Here is a 21,905-nt window from a genome sequence, read left to right as displayed (position 1 = left end):
TGTGCAGTTGTATTTGTGAGCTGGGGCAATATGTTATGAACACAATGCAGTGATACTAAAATCAAATAACGTGTTATACTTGTTGCTGACACTCATCAGGGAAAGTTTGGCAGTTGTTTGTAATGCTAGAGGCATCATTAAAAGATACCATGTGTGACACACACTAGCCCCACTATAATATGAAATTCTGTGTTTGTGGTAAAGCCTTCAGACCCACAAAGCATTCTCTGCACCGCCCCAAATAAAAACAATCATATTAGAAAAAAAATCAATTGGCCATTGTTTAAGGTACCCTGTTTCTAAATAGACTGTGAACAAATAAGCCATTTTTCCAATAGGCATTTTGTCTCCACAAGTAAACTCGCATTTTTGTTATTCTTGTGCAAATAATAGTAGCGCTGGAAATAGCATCTGACATGTTGGTTTGGAGCAGCCACTGCGTGAGTGAAGTGGAGAATCTTAAACCCACCAGCCCCCAAATAATTGGACATGCTCCAAAGGGAATCCATCCTGAAGGAACATCTTACATTTTTAGAAATATTTGGAGTATGAAACATTCATGGCGTGACCCCTGGCAGTGTGGTAGAATTTAATGTCTATTGCCGAAACATGTTGAGGGTGAGGGGCGGGGAAAGTAACTGAAAACGTCTATGTGAAAACTGTTTCCGTTGTCCTTTTTTATGAGTAGCTGTATTTGTCCGAGTGACTATTGTTATTTTCTGGCTCCTGAAACGCGTTTCAGTGCTCCCTTCCTCTCCCCTTACAGGCGCATCATTTTTAGAAGATGTAATCAAAGGTGTGTATCTAAAGTGCTTGCATCTGCAAGGTTTGGAATTGTGTAAGAGACACTAACCCATAACTCCCACCAACACCAAAGGCAAACACACGCACATCAACCCAGAGGCAACAATACACCGACACACAAATGCAGACTGAAATAAAAGTACAAACAACCTCACATACATAGAAGGGCGCACAAACACACATGCACAGGCAAACACAAAAACACTCCTAAACAGATAGACACACATACACAGCACTTGAAAGCAGCAAAACACTTGCTTGTACATGCACTGGAAGACAGACAACTTTCCACACATTGAAATTACCAACAAAAGATATAAGCAAAACACCTATTGTAAAATATAAAACCTTTGTACTGCTGACCTCATTAGTGGAAGGCCAGAGGGTGAAATACATATGATGCCAGGGGCATGTACAAATCCAGAGAGACAGCTCTATAATGAGATCTGCAAATAAAGCAAATGCTTTTATGTACAAGACACTGGATGCTAGTGATGGCGAGCAATCACTCCTCAGCACAAACCAGGAACTCACAACATTCCTAACCACCCAGGAACACCACCTCTAATGTGCTGATGCTTTTTGGGCTGTTCATGATATTACACTTGTGTTTTTGCTTCTCCTCTCTCACGCTCCCATCTAGAATTGCAGAGTACTCCTATGGACACCAGAAGAAAGCCAACAAGAAGAAGAAGCTCAGCAAGAACGACATCCGCCTGGTGCCGCGAGATGTGGAGGAGACAGACAAGATGAATGTGGTGAGCTGCTCCTCACTCACCTCCTCCCTCAACTACTTCGATTACCACCAGCAGACCCTTCCGCTGGGGTGCCGCCGCTCCGAGAGCACCTTTCTGAATGTGGAGAGCCAGAACAACCGAAACACGGGCACCAACCACACCTACCACCACACCTTCACCAACCAGAGCCCACCCCAGCCAGACCTGATCATCAACGGCATGCCCCTGCCCGAGGTGAGTGAGCTGCACATGTGTCCTGTCTGAATGATTCGCATCACTCGCCCTGCCCTTGGTCTTTCAAAGCATGTCATGCATAGTTCAGCGTCCTAGCCATTCCTCTACCATCTGCGCTTGGTGTCGCTGTCACTATCCTCTTGCCATGTCCATTGCCCCAGTGTATTTCATTTTTTCCACTACATTGATTTTAGCTAAAATGGTGCCTCTCTTCCTTTTGCAGTCAGTTTATTGGTATTAATACGCATTGCATCATAACCCCTTGACCTTCAAGAAAACTTTAGTAATATGTTTTGTACGGTGATCCGAATTTAAGTCAATAGATAGGAGCCATCTTTGGGAGTTTTGCACAATTGTTGGTCAGATGATATCACTAGAATCAATAGAGTGAAATCATTATTATGAACGTGACGTAGATTTTCTGTGTGTGTGGTTGCATTAAAGTCACTGGCATTGGACCATCTATAAGGCGTCTGATGCAGGTGATTTTTGGAAGACAATTCCATTGAAGTTACTTGAGTTTTATGTATATGTGCCATATTGTGATATCACCGAGTCAATAGTAGCAAAGGTGTTTAGGTAATGAGATTCAGGTTGGATCTGACCATGTATTGAAGCAAATGGCGGCGAACACTGTTTAAAAAAGTCAATAGAACTGGATCATGTTTTACTTTAATGGGCATGTACTAGGGTTTCTCCCTCTCAAGTAATATGTTTTCATTATCGTGGTGAGGGTTTGCTGGGTGAAGTTATAGAAGCAAGTGGTGATGAACAATGTTTACGAGAATGATGCACGTGTGATGGTAGAATCATCCTTTGGAAGTCAGTGGCGGGAAAAGATTTTGTATAAATTCTGCTGGGATGATGATCCCTTTAAAGTCTACAGAGGCATTTGGCCTATTGGAGTTATGGATTTGGGGCACAGATATGTGGCATCCACACACGAGGATCCATTGTTTGGCGGGTGTTTTCATCACCTCATAGATGCTGGCTTGCCAGCAACGAGCTGTGTGTTGATGCAGTTATTTGTGACTTTAAATGCTGAATAACTTCTTCTCCCTACTTCAGTGCAGCGCTGTTCAGTGATGCTCTTTGCACCAGCAGGTCGAGGGATACGCGGTGTAGTGGCTCTGCTCCTGTGTGGAGAAGCCAGTCCTTTGCCGGGGCTCTGCTCTTATCTGAGTAGCCGTGAAGAGCCCCCGGCTACATCCAATGTTATCTGTCTGCGATTTGCTGGCTCTATTGTAAGAGCTGTGAGCGATTGACACTTCCGCACCCCTTAAAAGGAACACAGCTTAGAAAACTCTGGGACCCTAATGCGTGTGCACCTGATGAACAAAATCATGAATGAACAAACAGAGAAATCTAATCATTTTGTTGCCACTGCAATATTCAATGTGTTGTGTGAAAGAGTATTTACATGAAGTTTTCTGGCATATAAACTAAGCACGGTGAGTGGTGGTGAATAGAAGTGTGTGGCTGAGACGGATACAAGTGTCTCATACCACATGGTTCCATTAATTGTCCACCTATGTTTGCATTTCATGTGTATGTGTGTGTAATGTAATCCAAACCAAGGAAACAGTATTGTTTTATCGCTCTGATATGCATTCTATGATATCTGAAATATTGCCAATTTAATACTGTACCTACAAACGTTGACGTCAATAACGTGGATGGAAGGATTGCTTCTCAGCTAGAATTGAGAGAGGCTGTCTGAGAATTCCTCATTGAGTAAAATGAATAGAACATGGCATGTTTATTTGTAGAGGGCACGTTCCCCCAGAAGAGTATCTGTGTGCTGAATAACATGTTTATTGTTATGCAACTCAATGGTACTCATTTTTTGCTGTGAACGTCGATTATGGATCTGTATGGTGCATTTAAGACAAATGTGTGCAGTGTTGGTAAATCCAAGTTTCTTCTGGAACTCGTATATACAGTTATAGAATAAGAACCTGCTTTGAAAATGTGGAATTGTGTACTAAACGTATATGGAAGGAAAGCTGCTTGGCCTACCTACGTGTGTTTTATGTCACTTGTGCGTGCTTGCAGGGCTGCACTGTGGTTTTTCCCTTGTGGTTACACTCTGCCATTGTTGGTTTATCACGGATCTATTATTTGCTTCGGAGAGGTATTTAAGTGCAGAATTGGAATTTTGTCTAATGTGAAAAATGGCAGCCGAGTTTTCTTCACACTGTCTCGCCCCTCTTTCCTTTGTGGCATAGCAACAGGTCTGCTAAAGTACTAAAGACGCGCGCACACACACACACACACACACCAGGGTAGTGCAGTGGTTATCACCAGGGCTGGACTAACCATGGGGGGATGTTGTAAGAGCACAGGAAGGCCGAAGACTTGGGGCTCATTTTGGGGTATAGGAAAAGAGGCATCACCAGCTATTCCAGCCTGGAGGAAAGGACGCAGTCGCGTTTTAGGTACATTCAGAATGTGTCCACCGAATCCTCCTGCCTGTGGTCGGACTTGCTCGCTGTACTCGGTCCAGTCTGGAGCTGGAAAGGACGTATTTTCCAGGGATGCGTTTAGCACAAAGTCCACTGCTTATTGAATCCCCGGTGTTATCTCTGGCAGTGACACATCTTCTGCCTTGCGTGCACGCGCACAGGCGCGCGGCGCACACACCCACACACTCACGCACTCCCTTTTTACCTACCCCCTTCCCCGCCCCCTCCATCTGTGCCAAGCCCAAGCTGCGGGAAGACCGTGCATTATAAACCACGTTGTAGATGTGACAGGGACCGCTGCCACCGCGCAAACATCCTGTATCCGGTGCAGCTTGAGCCGCGGGGGCCGCGTTCGCCACACTAACGCAGCAACAGCTCATCATTCGGTGGGGGGTATTCCCCTGCCTGGGGGAGGGATTAGGGTGCAGAGAACGGTCTGCCATGGGTGCGTGTGCAGCCGCAGATAAAACCCTAGTGCGCGCAAGGGCAACGCCCCCCACCCACCCCCCTCCCGGCTTGCCTCGGAATGCAGCCCCGAGAACTAGGGACATAATCTGGGAGAGAAAGATGCCCTCGAGCGCCCATGCACCCCCCTAAAATACACACACAATGAAAATAATTTGGCGTGACACGGCTGAAAACAGCCTGCATACTAAGCAGTTACCAATGAAAGCTGCGTGTGAGCTCTGTGCCACAGACTCGAGTCCCAGCAGGGCTGACTCTTCCTTTCATCTTTCTGAGGTCTTTACAACGGAGACCCATTGCTATGAGAAATATTAACACCTGTAACCCTCAGCTGCTGCAAAGCGCCCTTTCATGGTCAGGACGCACTGTGCAGCAAACGTGTCACATTCTTCCGTTTGAGGAGTATGTCGAGGAGATGCAGGAATTAAGCGGGATGTGGGGGAGCGAGTGCTGTGCGGTCGAGTGGAAGAATTTCAGAGCAAAACGGCGGATGTTTGTTTATTGAGAGCTCTGAATAAAGGTTGCAATGGAGCTCAGGAATCTTGTGACATCTTAAAACAAGCTGTTTTCAGCATCCCCTTACAGGGGTATCATGAATATGGTAATTGCCTATGACAGGGATTTGAGACAGTTTTATGAATCGTGTACGTGCAACAGAGTCCCCGCGCTGCTTGCATAAAGCAAATAATTAAATGCCCGAGTCAGCCCTATCATATAATTACAGCGCAGTGTTTACACCAGCTTTTAAGAAACGCTGAAATCAGGGGCTACGCCGAATTAGCATGTAATGAAAGGGGACAGATTCCTATGTCTCAACCTTGGCTTCAGGCCGCTGCTGCTACATGTATTTATTTTTAACACAAATATCATGATGGCGCCTGTGGTCTTTCTATCGACAGAGCTCGGAAACATTCGATGAATCCGGTCAGAAATGTTTTAGTATTTAGAGATTGCACGTCTAGGGGGCCCTGTCTAATTTCTGTCTGTGGTTAGCGGGCCGCGGCTGAGGAGTGAGCACACGCAGGGCATGGCGGGATATTAGCATTCAGATGTCGAACGCGCGATTAAAGTCACGGCGGCAGTTCTCCTCGGTAGACACGGGCGGGGAAGATGTGCGGGGGTCCCTTTCGTCCTCAGACCTCACGTGCATCAGATCTCCTCTCTGCTTCTGCATATTCAGCAGGTCAGACGCACAACTGCCTCTTTCAGTGCCTGCTCTGAGATCCCAGATTAAGCCTCCTCATTCCAGGCGCACAAGGATGCCCGGCAGATGCTTAAAATCATCCTGAGAAGAAAGTGGCTGCAGGGGGAGGGAGCAGAGGCCCCTGGTCTGAGACACTGGTGTTTACCGAGAAGGATACAAGCAGGGCCTCGGTCTTACCAGCAACAAACAGAGAAAGAGCCCTGTATGGGAGCCGCCAAAGACAGCAAAGGCTCTAGATCAGATGTGAAGGCCCGAGCTCAGGGCAGGGATAACTCTAGAAGAGGCCATGTCTTACGAGTGACAAACAAGGCGTGGGCCACAGGTCCCAATCGTGTCAATTAGGGCAAGAGCTCTAGGCCTAGGCATGAAGAAGCAATGTACAGGCACCAGGTCAGGCCAGGGATAATTGTACCCTGGGCTTAGATCCAGTCAGGAAAGGTTATGGACGGCTGCTGGGTCTGAGCACTGAGCGATAACGTAAGAAAGGCAAGTCTAATCCGTAAAAAATAATAATACAAGGGTCCCAAGGTAGCTAGGCCTGGCTGGTGGTAAGCAAATAAAGGATTCCAGGTCTGCTAGGGATGTAGGACTGAGTGGCAACAGCTAAAGGTCCAGGATGTCAACGGGGAGGGCAGAAATCCATCAGTTGTTCCAGATCTTATCATTAGGAATTATGGTCAGGCCTGAGGCTTGAGTAGGGAGAAATAAGCACGGAAGCTAGTTCCAAGCCGGAAGAAGTCCTTCATCTACTCAATGACCTTGAGTCTAGGGAGAATGGCACCAACCACCAAGGTATGAGAGTAATGAAATAAGGCAGGTCTGACGGAGAAGAGATACAGCAGAGAGCCTACGATTGAACTAGACAACAGAGAACAGAGCTGAGGCTCAGGTAAAGACACAATGTTATACCGCAACAACACTAGTGTCACAAGTCTATGCACTGGGGTGAATCACACTTCTTTCACCAATAGCTACATGGGTACTTACATTACATGCATTTTGCCAGAGTGCACCTTCCTTTCTCATGAACTTTATTACATGCAAACTGCATGGGAGAGTTATCCATTGGAAACATGAGTATTCCTCCATACACCCGAGGATGTACTTAATAGTCAAGCATGCACACCTGATATAACTGATTCTGTATTGTAAAATTGCACCTGAATGATGGCACGTGGGGCAATTGTCATATTTGTGCAACAATGCACAGATTGGCTTTTGTTTCAATATTTCCAAGGGTCTGCATAGAAACAACATAATTTGATAGCGGTGGCTTAGATTTCAATAGTGATTTCTGATTTCCCTAGCATATTTCATAGACTTTAAGGGTTTGCACCCGTCTCATTCATCATCATCCTAGATTAGAGCGTGTGCAGCCAGTCGCAGTCTTACAGCGGTGAGAAGAAGACCTGTCCACCAGGACAGAAGATACATAAATATTAAACTGCCCATTCTCCTGCCTTCTCCATGACCTCAGGTTAAACTTGGCCCAGCTCTCTCTTAACACTTCCACAATCATTACTTCCCAGTCCCAGGTGCTTTTTTATTCGAGGTGATACATTTTTCACTGTAAGGTTGAGCTGAAAACATGCAGCAGCATACTAGCAGTAACACAGAGGTCAAAGTGTATTCAAAACACGTGCACAATGACGTATGGGAACTGAGACGAATCTGGTAGGGGGTTGGATTTGGAAGTGAGTGGGTATCCGAACCAAGTGTGAGCTGACAACAAAGGGATGCACGAATTGGTTTCTTGTATATTATTTTTCATTTTGTTTTCTTTGCTGAAAATAAGTTAAGATTTAGATGCTAAGAGGATTTTAAAGGCACTACTCTAATGAGTTCTTGGAAGGGAGTCCAACTAAATTATTTACATTAGGAGACTGTAAAAAAACAGGTATGATTTAACCCAATAAACGTGAGATAATTGAACTGTGATAAATAATTAGAAATAGTGGTGACACTGTAATCCAGAAAAGGAATGTAAAACAATACCTCATAGTTCCCACTCACTGTGACCTTTGTAGGGACCAGTCATAGCAAGTTAGGGTTTGACCACTGGATCGCGTCTCTCTCCGAGCCCCACCCAGCATGGACCAGGAGAAATCCCACATTTGGACCAATCATGTTACTGTCACGTGCTTCTTCAGGAATTGTCCTCTCTCGAACCCCGTCACTTCCTATTGCAACTGAACCAGGTTCCCATCAATTTTTGTAGGCATATAGCGTCTTCTGAATATCTGCTCTCAGCCGGTCCCTCTCACATATAACCTGCATATAGAATGATACACGTACTACGCTACGGCTGAGATTTATTCCTGACTCACAAGCACACGCAACCAGTATTGGCACACGTTACCTAGTTTTAGAGCAAATCGTTTTTTAAAAAAAATTTCATTCATTGCTGATTTACTTATAGGTTTTTCAAATTCCCTTTGATGCTGGAAACACCTTTTCTCACTTGTATACCTCAATTAGGCAGAGAGAAGTTTGTGAATGCTGTTACTTTCTGTGGTTGGTCGGGGCGTCCACAGCGTGCCAAGCTCTCGGGCCCTATACGCGAACCTCCCTGAAATGACTGGCTGTCTCTCAAGACGTCCCGAGATTGTTTTGATATGCAGCTCGTCTTTAATGAAGAAAGCTTTTAGTTTAACGGTTGTGAATCTTTAAAAGAGGGTCCCCTGGGAGGAGATGCTCCCGTGAATGGCTGTTCTCGCTGATGCATTTCCCTGGTCTAATTTTAAAACTGCTGCTTATTTACAAACAGCAGGCTTCTCTGTGGTGTGCACCGAGTGAACTGAAAGGAGACACTATCCAAGCCCCCCCCCCCAAGCTCTTAGCCATTCACTGCAGAGTGGATGTAAGGGGAGACTTCATGCTCAGACTGCAAGATACTCTCCTCTTAAAGCACTCATTGCATTGCAATAGATTTCTCCCGTAACTTATCAGTTCCCCCGCCCCCCCTGTAGTATTCTGCTTTGTCATATGCACATTAGCGCCTTGAAGTATCAAACATTAGACACAGCTCCTTTATTACACTACCCAAGTAAAGAATAACATAAACGGAGCCCGGGGCTGTTGTGATTTAGGTGTGTGTGTGTTTAAACTGATTGTAAAGCCTGAGAACACAAGACCGCATCCTCTGACCAGAATGTATCCTCAGGAGTTGCGTTCGCCGCCCCAGCCCCGTCTGCCCCTTCCCAAGCTCGGGCTAGTCTTCTCACGGTTCTAACTAGGAGTATGTGCGGTAATATGATTACATGACGAGGAGGGGCCACACCCTTCCACTCCACCTTCACATGTGCCTTTTGGGTGAGTTGTGTGTGCGTAGGGTTTAGGAGACCCCACATCAGACTATTATTTTGGATAACAGAGAGGAAACAAAATAGTTACTGCTTGCACAATAACCGGTCCCAGCAAACATGACAGTAATAGTCCAATACCTGTTTGTGAAAGAGCTTCTATGATCACAGATATGTTATCATTCTTTGAGACATCTGTCTTGCTGAACATTTCACTTTCGGTCATTTTGTAAAGGATTATTAGACAATTCTGTACTTTACAGTAATCATATCTGTGAATATATTTACTAATTCCGTTCGCAAGCAATGCTTGCTTCCTCTTGCTGTTAGATGAGCACATGCTGTTTAGCTTTGGACATGTCTTTGATTTCCCCATTGCGTGTCACCAGTGGCTCATGCATGCTCCACAATCATATTCTGTATCGTGACACAGCACTGAGGTCCAGTATCCTACGACAGGCACCGACTATCACCCTCCCTCCCTTTCGGTGAGTTCAGCTGTGCTGTGGATTCAGCACACAGATGATCAAAGCCGTGGTATGGAACAATTAGTGGAAGTCGTCATGAATGACCAGAGATGCCAGGATTAAGCAGACACGGATATATCTTGTTTGACCGGCTTAAAGGGTCTGATGAAGGAAAATGAAAACATGAGAATCTATGTGTAACAGGGCTAAGTATCAAAGAGTCAACCCAATACCTTGCCTTCTTCATAGAAAAAGGGGCTCTGATTTCACTGGATAATGGCACTGCTTTTGAATACATAGATGCAAGTGCTATCATATTTACTTTATGAAATATTCAGGTTGCTATACAATGAAAGGCAATTTGGCAACTGCTGAGTCATGCCTGAGGCATCTGCTGACCTGTTGCCGTCCCTGTCACGAAACTCTCTGTTATAAATGTAGTTGTGGGGTTTTATTTCACTGAAAACCCGTCAGATTTGGTTTTAAGTGAAAAGAGAGTGATCTTTAAGACATGCCCACCCTCACTTACAAAGCTAGTATAGAGGAGACGATGCTGGGTAGGTTGACTTATTTTCCATTTAGAGATTGCTGCTTGGCGCGTGTTCCTGTCCTGCTATCTGGTTGCCCACACTGGGTCAAGTTACATAGCCATGTTATGATTCATAGATTTTTTTTAAGTTTCACGAGTTTATGATGACCTGAAAACTGTTGGTGTAAAAGTGATTTGCAGTTTGGATTTGTAAGGTGTTCTGATCTGGAGAGTGTTGATGTCATTTTTAGTATGGATGTGAATGGCATCCCAGGTGTGATGGTACTTGACAGATGCCTGTGTGCCATTCCTTGAGTTTTTATGATACTCTGGGACGCACACTCTGGGCCTGAAAAATGGCTTACTCCTTCACAAACGTGACGGATATCCCAAGATGTCGGCCACATTTGTGGCGGGCAGCCCATTCTCCAAACTCTAAATCAGGCCCTCTGTGTCTGGGGTTGACCAGGCAGCTGAGCAGATGTAATGCTTGTGTTCCTTCAGATATGGAAAGCAGTGACCACAGCATGTACTCAATTGTAGATATATGGATCTGAATGGGCAGTAGGCACAGTGGTCCATCTGGATATTCATCACCACACATTCTGCCTCTGTGCCTTGAACGGTTTGCCAGATGCAGTGCAGCACATATATAAAGCACCACAAACGCGCTGCCAGCCAGCGAGTCATTGAAACGTTATATCACAGCAAATGCACTGCACCGCATGGGCTTGATATTCAGTGTTTGTAGTAGTAGGCCTCACAAGACGAGCCGCAAGCGGAACCCTCATTTTTCCATTCGCCGTGTTAGCAAAACCCTGGATTGTACCATATGAGTTCAGTGCCCTTCCTCAGAGTGTCTCCAGGAGTATTCTGGGCGGTTTTACATTGATTTTAATTCAAGAAGGATACCACGTTTCTTCCATACCTTCTAGAGGTCATGACCTACACATAAATTGTTGACGCTTAAACATCGGAAGGGCACTGCCCCGGCAATATTGAAGAAACAAACCACACAAGCACTTCTTTGAAGCAATGCTCTGTTACTGATATTAAGGGGGACATTATGCCAATCTCAAGCCAGTGCCTTTGGTGAGATGCTGGGCTAGACCGTATCCTCTGGTCATTGGAATTTTGGTCACTCGATTGGTTTAATATTGTCCAAGCTAGATTTACCTCTCACAATGTGGCGGCACTATGTGCCTCAAGGACATTGATGCACATAACAGAACAATATAAAAAAAAATGCAAAAAAATGTTAAACCCATGTCATAACCATTAAAATTGAGAAAAATACAAACTAAAGAATGTGTATGGTACATACATCATATATCGTAAGTGCACATTACCATTTACTGAAAGGGGAGCCAGAATGCAAGTGTTTGAAGGGAAAGTATCTATGACACGGATACAACATATCGATCAAAAATAGTCTTTCTTAAGCAAGGCGGCCTCATGCCAGTTCATGTACTATAGGACAGTCATCTGCGACAGATTAGCGGAAGGAGACAAGGGCATGAGGTATTTATAAAGGAAACAGTTCAACAGTGAACAAAAGGACCGGCGCAAAAACGAGGTATGTGGATTCGATAGATGAACAATATAAGCTTAGTCCAGCTGCACAGACTGAGCACAACTGGACAATACCATGCCAGCACCTGGTCTCTCTCCCTTTACTCTCCCAAGCCACCACTTGACATCTCTCGCTTAGCGCTAGCGTCTTCCACTCATTCGTCACAGGCACATCCCTTAATGCCACCATGTTAATGGCTTTAATCTCCCAGGGAGCAGGTGGGGCTTGTCTGCTCTGGATTGTGGACTCTGGAATGGTATCTCCAGGCCTGGGGGGAGCAGGGGTCGTGCGCGAGACAATAGCATTCTCTTTACTCTCACAAGCTTAGCAACGGATGGCGGGCGGACAAAGGTCCTTTTGGAAACTGTTGCCGCAGATGTTCCATTCATTCATAAAATCACAATTGTTGCTATCGTTTTTTAATACCGTGAGATACCACAATATTTGAGCTATGAAGGACGCGCCATCCTTTCTGTCACATAGTTAAAAGAAAGATAGATAGCCAGATCTTTATGAGTAACTCTAGTCATTCTCTGCTTTCTATCAGTGACCTTCCGCATTCAACACAGCCGTCATACAACAATGCAACTTTCCTTGTTTCCCTGTAGGGATACAACTGCAAACAAACTGCCTTGGCCCCCCTTCCTATGAATGGTTGGCATGACACTGTGGGCACGAGGCCGTCAATAGTCCTGCATTGTAGCCTTGACGTGTGCCTGCGGAGACAGGAAACACAAAGCACATATTACTGCTCTGGCTTCATTCCGGATCTGCCCTTTTGTCCTTCTTCAGGCCCACTTGGTGGCATGGACCCACTTCATTTCAAGGTCAGGGTCAGCACCATAAGATCACGCCATCTCCATGAGTTTTCCTCAAGCTTCTTGAATGAAGACTTTCAGATTCTGTCACTTTGTGATACAATTTAAACGAGCAGCTAATTTGGCAATCTCCTTTCACTTCGAAGACTTCATTGGGATTAGAGTTACTGGATCCGTCTGTGCTAATGATTTGTAGTTCTTCCCTAGCTACATCCGTTTCTCTATTAAACAAATAACAACACACCCACTGCCTTCATTAACACAGTGAGAAGATGAATTATACATTACCCGTATTAGATGTAGGCTTGCGAGCGAGGCATCCTATGTGCTTCATTGACACACGCTGTGCTGTAGCCTCAATTGCTGTGCAATAGGCATCTCTTCATCCGGATTTCTCAGGTTTCCAAGCAGTTTACAGTTATTTGTGGGCCCACCGCTTTATGGTGTGGGTCAGATTTGATATGAAATCTGCATAGCTCTAACACAGGCCGCCATCAGAGTCCCCAGAGGTATTTCAATGACAAGGTGCATTTCAGTCTGCAAAACTAACAGAACAAGCAAGTGGAACTAAAGTAACTCAAGCAGGCGAGCAAAAACATGCTCTAAAATCTAACATAATACTGCATTCATTTGCTTTGCATCAAAATAATATCAAATACCAAAATATAATGGTGCTTTAAATTCCTACAGCCCATGTTTGCTGTCTTATGCATAGGGCTATACCATTGCCAATACTGTCATGACACGTAGAGAGCTTTAATTGTGCAGTCTTTTCTAAGTGTGTAAGCTGTGCCCACATCCTTCCATCCAGGTTTTATTCACTTGTGCTAACCACGTCTACATGGTGCTTAAGAGTGCAGTTGTTAAGATTTGGGATTGTTTATTTATTGTGCCCTATAATTCAAGCAGCAGATACAATGTTTAACCCTCCCAGGCTAATGGGGTTGACGAGGGCCAGCTTTATGGCCTCATGGACAGCACCAGCAAGAATGCAACTCCTTGTACACTAAGTCGGCAAACAGGAGCTGATGGAGATGGCTCAGGACACAAAGGGGCTCGGTTGTCGTCAGTGTACCAGACCGGGGCGGGGATCATGCTCTGTCTAAGTATTTCGTAAGCTTGACAGTAAGCTTCTTATCTGGCTGAGTAGCTAAGAGAGAAACAAAACCTCCAATCCCCCGGACAAGACTTGAGAAAGTTTTTTTTTCTGCTTCTTAATTAAATTCACATGTTTTTGGCTGACCACCCAGGAATCCACGAATGGATTATTGCCCACCTGTTTATTCTTGGACAAGGTTTTTATTCGACTCTGTTTTTTAGATGCACTGAGCACAGATCCACTCCGCCTCTCGGGAGGGCAGCATCATTTCTTTGTGGCTCAGCCAACAAAAAGGCTGGCCAAACCGAGCAATATTGACTGATATTGATCAACAAAAAGGAGAACTACAAGAAGGCATTTTAAAATCAGTGGCCCTTTCTTGTACAATGTGCAGGTGTTCTGTTGTGCTTCAAGTAGTTGCATTCTGCGCCTTAAAAATCATTATTAGTGAAGCAAGAAATCATATCAAAGAACGTTTAATCCTTTGATGTCCTTATCATGCTAACAAATACTGATAGAGTTTTTGCAGTATATTTTAAGGTGTATCAGTAGCTAGGCCATGTTAGCAATTTTTTATGGAATACTTTTGGCTCATTTAAATCATTCACTAATATCGACTTATGAATAGCTCAGTCCTCCAAGATCACAGGCGTTGTATATAAGGTTGAAAAAATAAACTGTGTTCTGATTGTCTTTTTTAAGGTACAACTGAATTTCCAAAGTTAAGGAAACCTTTGGTGGATCCTTAGCCACTCACTCAACACTCTTATGCTAAGCAAAACTTAGAATCCACCAATAATCTTCAACTTTAGAAACTCGTCTGTGCTGGCTTTAAATGCCCTAGGAGAGACTGAACGGACTCTCTCATCCTTGAACTAATAGGCCTTATGCTAATGCGCATGTGCTTGAACCCTATCTTCCAATCCCCAACAGGTCCCCTTATGTTCACTCTGTCTTATTATAGCTGAAAATGCCCTATGCCAAATCCTATTATTATGCCTTACAATCCAACCCGCTTGCTCTCCCCCTGATTTCTCTCTCCTTTAATTCATTCAGTAGCGCATATTTTGATTTTTTTCAATTCTTTTGTTTTAAAAATGGTGGCAAACCTTGAATACGATATATGTACCACGACTGGGGAGATCTATGTAACTGGGCAAAAAAAAGTACAAAAACCGACTTTCAATACCCTCTTTTGAAGAATATGGATGCCCTACATTTTCAGCTGCATTGTTTAGTTAACCTATGTCATACTATAACATAACATGTGCATTTGTAATGCGCACCTTCAGCCAGAAGGGTATCTTGGCACTGCATAACTGATGTTCATTTTTGCCAAACTCAATGGTACTAATTTTTATCAAGTTCAGAAGGATGAAAGGCTGAGTGGACTAGTCTGATTTTGAACCTGTGAACATGAGGTCGAACATAGGTCCTGCAGTGGACGCTTAATCCACTAAGCCACCAGACCCAACTGTCAGCTTTCTTTTTACAAGCATCCTTTTGGATGTCCTGACTTTGCATCCGATGCAGTTCAGGTGGGCTAGAAGCCTGAGATGTGATTTAGGGGAAAGGAAACGGCACTGCTGCAGCCATCAATTATGGGCGGTGCGGCCTAGGTGGGTTCACCGACACAGAACTTAGACTGTCAGTAGTCACCGAGAACAAATGTTCTGATTAACCCTGGTATCTAGCACTACGCGTGCTCATATCGCGCAGCTCACTGGAATATCCCCTGGAAACTTCCTGCGTCAAACAAAATAACACACCCAACATCACCTGAGTGTAGAGGTGGCCAGAGCAGGGCAAGCGGTGGGGGTTCTTTCACGGGTGACTGGACTCCAGCGCCTTGAGACCCACATGGGTGATTTGTCATGCTTTAAGAGTCCCTGGTTGATTGAAGGATTGACAGGGCAGAAACTTATAAACAGTTTTGACATCTGATATAGTATTGCTAATGTGGAGATAGTCACTTAATGTCAGAAACAAAACAAACCCTAGAGCACAGACTGTCAACTACAGTGCTGTTGTGAGTCAGCACAAGCCCTGGGGTCTAACAACCTCATCACGCGCACCCCCTAGGCAGACATTGAATCACCCCCTCTAGGGAGTTTGAGCTGCACCCTTGCCAAGCCTTTAATGAGCCACAGCCCCAGGGCGATGTCCACACATACCCACCGCACCTTTCCCATAGTTTCTGCAAACCTATAGGAAGCTGCACTGAAATATGCATCAAGTCACCACATTGTCTCAGCCACAAGGTGGAGATGGGCTAAACCTAGAGAACAACATTAAGGTAAAAGCTAGATATAATAGGAAAAAATGTGAAAAGGCGATGAAAACATACACTCCCAAAAAAACGGAATGTGTTAGCAGGAATGAAGAAAAGAAATACACATATGGAAAAACCTTTCTGCAAATTATTCTGCTAATGTATTGCACTCAGTGTATGTAGCAAAAACGTTCTTTTGGATTTTAATGGGGAAAATAGTTTGAGATGCACCAAATGAGATTTATCGCCCTGTTCACGGTCAGTATTTTCAGTATTTTTCTATTTATAAATGGGTATAGAATACAGCCAGCATGGATTCCAGTGAGCCCATGGTGTATCAGTGTTGTCTGGCTAGTCTTTCATGAGCCGAGGTACATGGCTGTGGGATGACACATCACTGTAGAAAGTCTCTGTGTCTCATGTCCAAAGGATCCCGACTCTTGTTCTCAAAGCGCTAGCGCAAGCATCAGGCCCTTTGTTAGGCTGCAGCTCATGATTCACTCCATATCCATTGTTATTTCTACATTTTAGCACTGTGAGGGTTTTTCAATGGAACACTGCCAGAAAGTTGTATGAACAAATATAACATGAATAAGCAGTGAAAAGTGCTGGCTTCTCAGCATGTCGTGTTTTAAGAGGCTTCCATCAACAATGCTCCTCTCTAGGGGCCATGTTTGCAATTTGGCGAAGGGCCGCACCACAAGCCTTCTAGCGGTGCTGCCCTACTTCAAAAGTAAAGGGCAAGAATTTGCCATATCAACAAGATATGACACATTGATGTCCTTTATGCCAGTGCCTGTACACAAACCCCAGCCCAATGCAGGCACCCTTGCATTGTTGGCTTGATTGTTTTTGTGCAGTAAGAGACTCTTTCCTGCACAAAGGAGGCATTTTCCTTTTTCTATGTGTGCTGCAGAATGCAGCACATACAGAAAGAGGAAAAAACTAGGAGAAACGTAAACATTTCTCCTCATTATGTCTGCTTTGGGAAGTTGTTAGTTTTGGCGGTGACCCATATTTACGCTTTGTTGTAAATCTTGCGCAATGTAAAAAACCATGGGTGTTGCATGGAAACACCCGTAGGAACACCCATGGAGTGCCCCTTCGACGCAGAGAAAGGCATTGCCTTACTCCATATTTACAAGTCCACGAACAGCCGCGCGTGGTGGCTTTGCGTGGCCGTGTAAATACGGGCCGGCACACTGTGCCTCCAGAGCATCAAAAGCACCACAGGGGCGTTTAAAAATGTCTCTGGATGTCCAGTTCCGGTGATCCCCGCCGTGCTCCAATGCTCTCCCCAGCAGTGGTAACATTCAGCGAGAAAGCCTCTCGCTTTTGAATGTGAACACGCCAGGCTTGTTTATTTACTGCATTCAGCTCTGAGCCTTACTGTGGTTACTTAAATTGTGCCCTGAGGGAAGGAAAGTTGCTTTTAGACTGTGTTGCAAATTTTGTATTATAATGAGTTCTTTGCCTGTGAGCTGCTGTTCACAGGACAGCACGTAAGAAGTAAATGTCCTCTCTTTATACTGTACGCTCACTGTGAGGGGACTGCAGAGTGCAAGCCTCGGTCTGAATAATTGCTCAATTGTGTGCCGGGCCGAAGTGGAAACCAAAAGCAGCCCCGGTAGAAACGTTCAAGCCAGTCCGCCCCCTTCCTCCTCGCTCTCTGATCGCTCTCTTTTCTCCCCACTCTCTCTCTCCCCTTCCCGCACCTGATGTAATTACCTGGGGAAGCTAGAGAAAGTGATAGGCCTCAAAAGGCTCCTGCCCACTGGGGAAATGCCCGGTGGAAAAATACAGCAGTCCGGGTCTGATTGTGCGGCAGGGATAGACCAATAGTATCCATGGGGTAGGCAGATGAAGACATACACTGTTAATGGTTCCGAAGAAGGTATAGAGGAACTGTGCATGTCTTCACTGAAGAGTAGCCCCATGGAAACCATGTGAACATTCAATATCAAACAGTCGTCTTAGCACACACGTATCTTTCCGTTTTTGGACCTGTTGGGTCCTCATCTTACCGCGCATCCTACGACGCGGGCCATACGAGATCAGAAAATGAATCTTCTGTCATTAGCATGGGGTCGCGAGCTTGTCGGATTGGGCTTTCTCTAGTCGTGGCAGGTGTATGCCACAGGGCATGTTTAGAGATTGCCGTGTTCCTGGATTCGATTTACCCAGCCCAACGTTAGATATGCGCAATTCCATTAAGCGGGAACCCTCCGGCACGTTCTCAGCAAGGCTCCTCAGGCTATGCTAATGTGGTGGGTTCGCCTATCTATTAGTGGGATGATGGCTTTAAAAATAATAACCTTTATCTCTTCTGTCAGTGACCTAAAAAAACACAAAGCGTACCTTTTCTACTCCGGCTCTGGAGAGCGCAGTTCATTAAAGGAGCCGGGGAAAGGTCGAAGATTGATTCGAACTATGAAGATCGGAGCCAGGGCGACTGATTTTCCGCTTTATTGCTGAATCACACAGATTGAAATCAGGAGCTCATATGAGAGTAAACGAGGTTAGAAAACAAATAATTCAATATTAGCCTGTCAGCAAATCGCTTCTATTGCAATATAAGCAGATTACATTTTATCCATAGGAAACGTAATTCATTTTCAATTTACAGAGCTAAATAAATAAATATGCAAATAGCAACAAGTGCAGTTTACACACTGATAACTTTGCAGGCGAAAGCTAGAAGAGCTTGGAATTCTAGGGCGAGTCTATCGCTGCAAAGATGCTCATTCAATGTAGATGGGTCTCTCCTCCATTCGCTCCCTATTTTGTGCAGGATTCTATCATTTATACATGGTTGATCTGTTTTTTAGTAGCTTAGAAAAAAAAAGTACAAATATTGACAGTAAATCTTAACCAATAACACTCGACGGTTTGTCATTTGTAACATTAAGTGATCAGAAGTGGAAATGCTGCCAAAGCTTGGGTCATCGGTCTGTTTTAGGTGCAAACCTGGCACAGTCATTGTGCAGCAGCAGTTTACAGTCCTGCAGGATGGGGTAATTAGTAGATACACAATTCCTGCACCATTCTGAGTCGGATTCCTAGGAATGAGGACAAATGTGCTGTTTGCACGTGATCTCCACCATTCTGGTATGTGCAATTTTAACGTGTTTAGTAGTTGCTGGTAAGAAAAAAAATAAAATACCCGCAGCAGGATTATTGCCTGCAACAATTCGGCAGAAAAAACCGCTGAGGTGCTCAATTTGCAGCCAAACCCGAGTCCCATTCCTCTTGAAAGATCCTGTTGCGTTTAAAACAGATTTCTGTGGCCCTTATAACGAGGACCTTAGTAGTGTATGTTGTCGGTTATTTCATTGAGTCATTTTGCCAGGTGCTTCATGGGCATAAATAGTTGAGCGACAGGGTGGGGGTTCAGCTGTCGGTGGTTGCCATACATTGATTTGATACACATGAATGGAGCATACCGGCACTGCGAGGCGTTGCAGGTTGGTTGCGGAGTGTTGGACCAGGGATGTTGAGCATATGTATGCTCGGAGTGGGGCATTGGTGGCCAAAGAGAACGGTGGAATCTTAAACACTTCCTAAGACAGTCCGGTAGTTGCCCTCCTGGCATGTAATGAAATGGTGGTCCAAACAGACTGACCGCTCCGAATGAACGCACCCTGGAAATGTAAAGCACAGTGAGGAGCCCATTAAAAATGAATTTGCAGAAGTTTCAGTGCTGAATTCAGGTTTGCTCAGTCACACCTTGGGAATACGGCAGCACCGCACAGAGAAAAAGCCCAGCACCAGATTAAGCCAACCCCTGAAAAGCTTTCAATGGCTGCTTTCAGGGGCAGGTTTATCATAGATTGGGTTGAATTTATGCCTCGCAAGACGACGCAAAACCTAGATTCAGATTTACCAAGCCTTGCGAGGCCGGGACAGTACATGGGAGGAGCATGGGTGTTCCCATGCATTCACCCAGGCTTTCGGAAGCATTCCCAGATTTACCAATACCAGCTGACCTGGGAATTTGTTAGAATTATACACCTTCCCCCAGAGGCTCAAAGTGGAGACATGTCTTTATTTCTCCTCGTTGTACACACTGGTAAAGAGGACAATGCCTGGGAGGATTGTTTTTCTGCAAGAAGGTGGTCCTTCCTGCACAAAAACAATTCTGCCAACAATGCAGGCTCCCTTGCACTACAGCGCATCTGTTTCTCCGTTGGTGCAGGGCAGACAATTGTGCTCCAGTGCAAGGAGAGGATAGGAATGCGCCATATCTTGACAGATATGACACATTCCTGCCCTCCCCAGTTGATGCAGCGCAAGCAGGTTGCCTTGCTGCGTTGAACCGCATCAAAAATAGAGAAGCAGGCACCTTTCTTATACTTTTGATTTGCTGAATGCTACGACATCTGCTTACTGTAAATCATTTGCAAACTCTATATTGGATTATGTAAACCACAGTGTCCACCCAAAGACGAATTCCTGTAGCTTGTGGTCACTGAGACCCATATGTTATGGAATCTCAGGGACACGCATGAGAGCTATTGTGTATTTTAAACAAACATGCATGGCAAGTACTCCCACTAACACAATGAAACGTTTAGAAATGGCCCAGCACGTGCAGAGGTTGCAATACCCAGACATCTGGATGAGCCAGGCAGGGATTAAGCAGGCCTGATTGAGTTTTAACTCACACTGAACACAGTATATGCAGCAGAATGCATGAACTGAGGTAGAATGAATGATACTAATCCCCGCGGAACGCACATCTTTCAGGTCGGGGGTGAAGCCATAAATGATTTGCCCATCTCTTTTACCCTTTGGGTCCCAAAGAGACAGCACCCTGATGTAACACGCTTCGCTGCTTGGCATCTTTCTCTGAAGGAGCGCACAAGAACTCCACCTTTGAATCGTCTGTGCTCTATTGTCATTAGGAAGCTAGTCTCGCAGGACGTTTCTATCCTGAGAGAGATGTCAATTAGCACTGTGATGAGGACTGTGGGAGGGTTCTGGGACTAATACCCTTAGGAAGGGACCCCTGAATGATACCGCCACATAGAATCACCAGTGCTTCTTGCACATATAAAGACTGCACTAGAGCTTCACGTTCAGCTGAAAATAAGAGCGTGATAGTGCTAAAAGTAAACAGATCCTCCAATAGAAGGAGAAAGCCTTTCTTGCCAAGTACATGTACCTTAGAGTAAACGTACAACTTTGATAGGAGAAGAACTTTCTCAGTCTCAAGAAATGCAAAATAAGTGCATTAATTAATCAGCCTCTGAACCAGATTGTAGCGCCAGCGACCTGCAGTTGCTTGGGTCGTCGTGGGCTTTCGGCATGGATGTGAGGGTGGTTGTAATTTATGAGTGTGTTCGATATGGTTGGTATTGTGCTGCAGGCATCCGTGCAGTTGCTTCAGTACACTTACTGAATCAGCTCTCAGAGAGCAGGTGTGGTTGATCTGTCAGTCCAATGTGGAGACATGTCTTGGGTGCAGAGAAGGTATCTCCGGTGGAAGTTATTCAGCAGATTCATGGTGTTGACTTCAGATAATGCCGCAGGGTGGATCATTTTTCTTTACTTTGGGGGCAGCCCTGTTATTTTAGTTCTATCATCTAAATGCCTATCAAAAAAGAACTCTTCTTAGAGGTTTCACGGACCACTTGAGGTCCATATATGGCATTAAAGAAGCATCCAGGCTGATCCGTGTCACCCATACCATATTACCTATATATTTCTTTGCCTTGAATCTGCTTTGTATGATCAGATTCAGGTGACACAACTGCAGAAGCCTAATGGGGCATGTTAGTGACAAGAAGCATCATTTACTGCAGCCTGAGCCCCACAAGACCCTGAGAGTGGTTTCCATGCTTCGCTTTTCAGAGTGAACGTACCGTGACCCCCTTCCATAGCATTGCCTTGCCATGAGAATCAGCTATTCACTGGTGCTGCAACCAACCTACAGA

The 21,905-nt window shown here is 44.9% G+C and overlaps 1 protein-coding gene across 6 annotated transcripts in view; it reads left to right on the top strand.

Moving 5' to 3' along the window:
* Positions 1 to 21,905, top strand: part of PCDH19 (protocadherin 19) — a 196,567-nt gene that overhangs the window by 6,053 nt on the left and 168,609 nt on the right. For 3 of the 6 annotated variants that reach the window (XM_085607754.1, XM_085607753.1, XM_085607758.1), the window contains exons 2-3: positions 767 to 796; positions 1,448 to 1,775. The exons of 1 other annotated variant lie outside the window; for it this stretch is intronic. In XM_085607754.1, the coding sequence (XP_085463880.1) occupies positions 767 to 796; positions 1,448 to 1,775 (358 nt within the window). The remainder of the gene's footprint in view (positions 1 to 766; positions 797 to 1,447; positions 1,776 to 21,905) is intronic. 2 more of the 6 variants (XM_085607756.1, XM_085607755.1) reach the window with 1 other exon arrangement.

Source organism: Triturus cristatus, chromosome 5_2 (assembly GCF_964204655.1).
Source record: "Triturus cristatus chromosome 5_2, aTriCri1.1, whole genome shotgun sequence".
Classification (NCBI taxonomy): domain Eukaryota; kingdom Metazoa; phylum Chordata; class Amphibia; order Caudata; family Salamandridae; genus Triturus; species Triturus cristatus.
The sequence above is the reverse complement of the archived record's forward strand: the minus strand, read 5'-3'. Positions and strand labels throughout refer to the sequence as shown.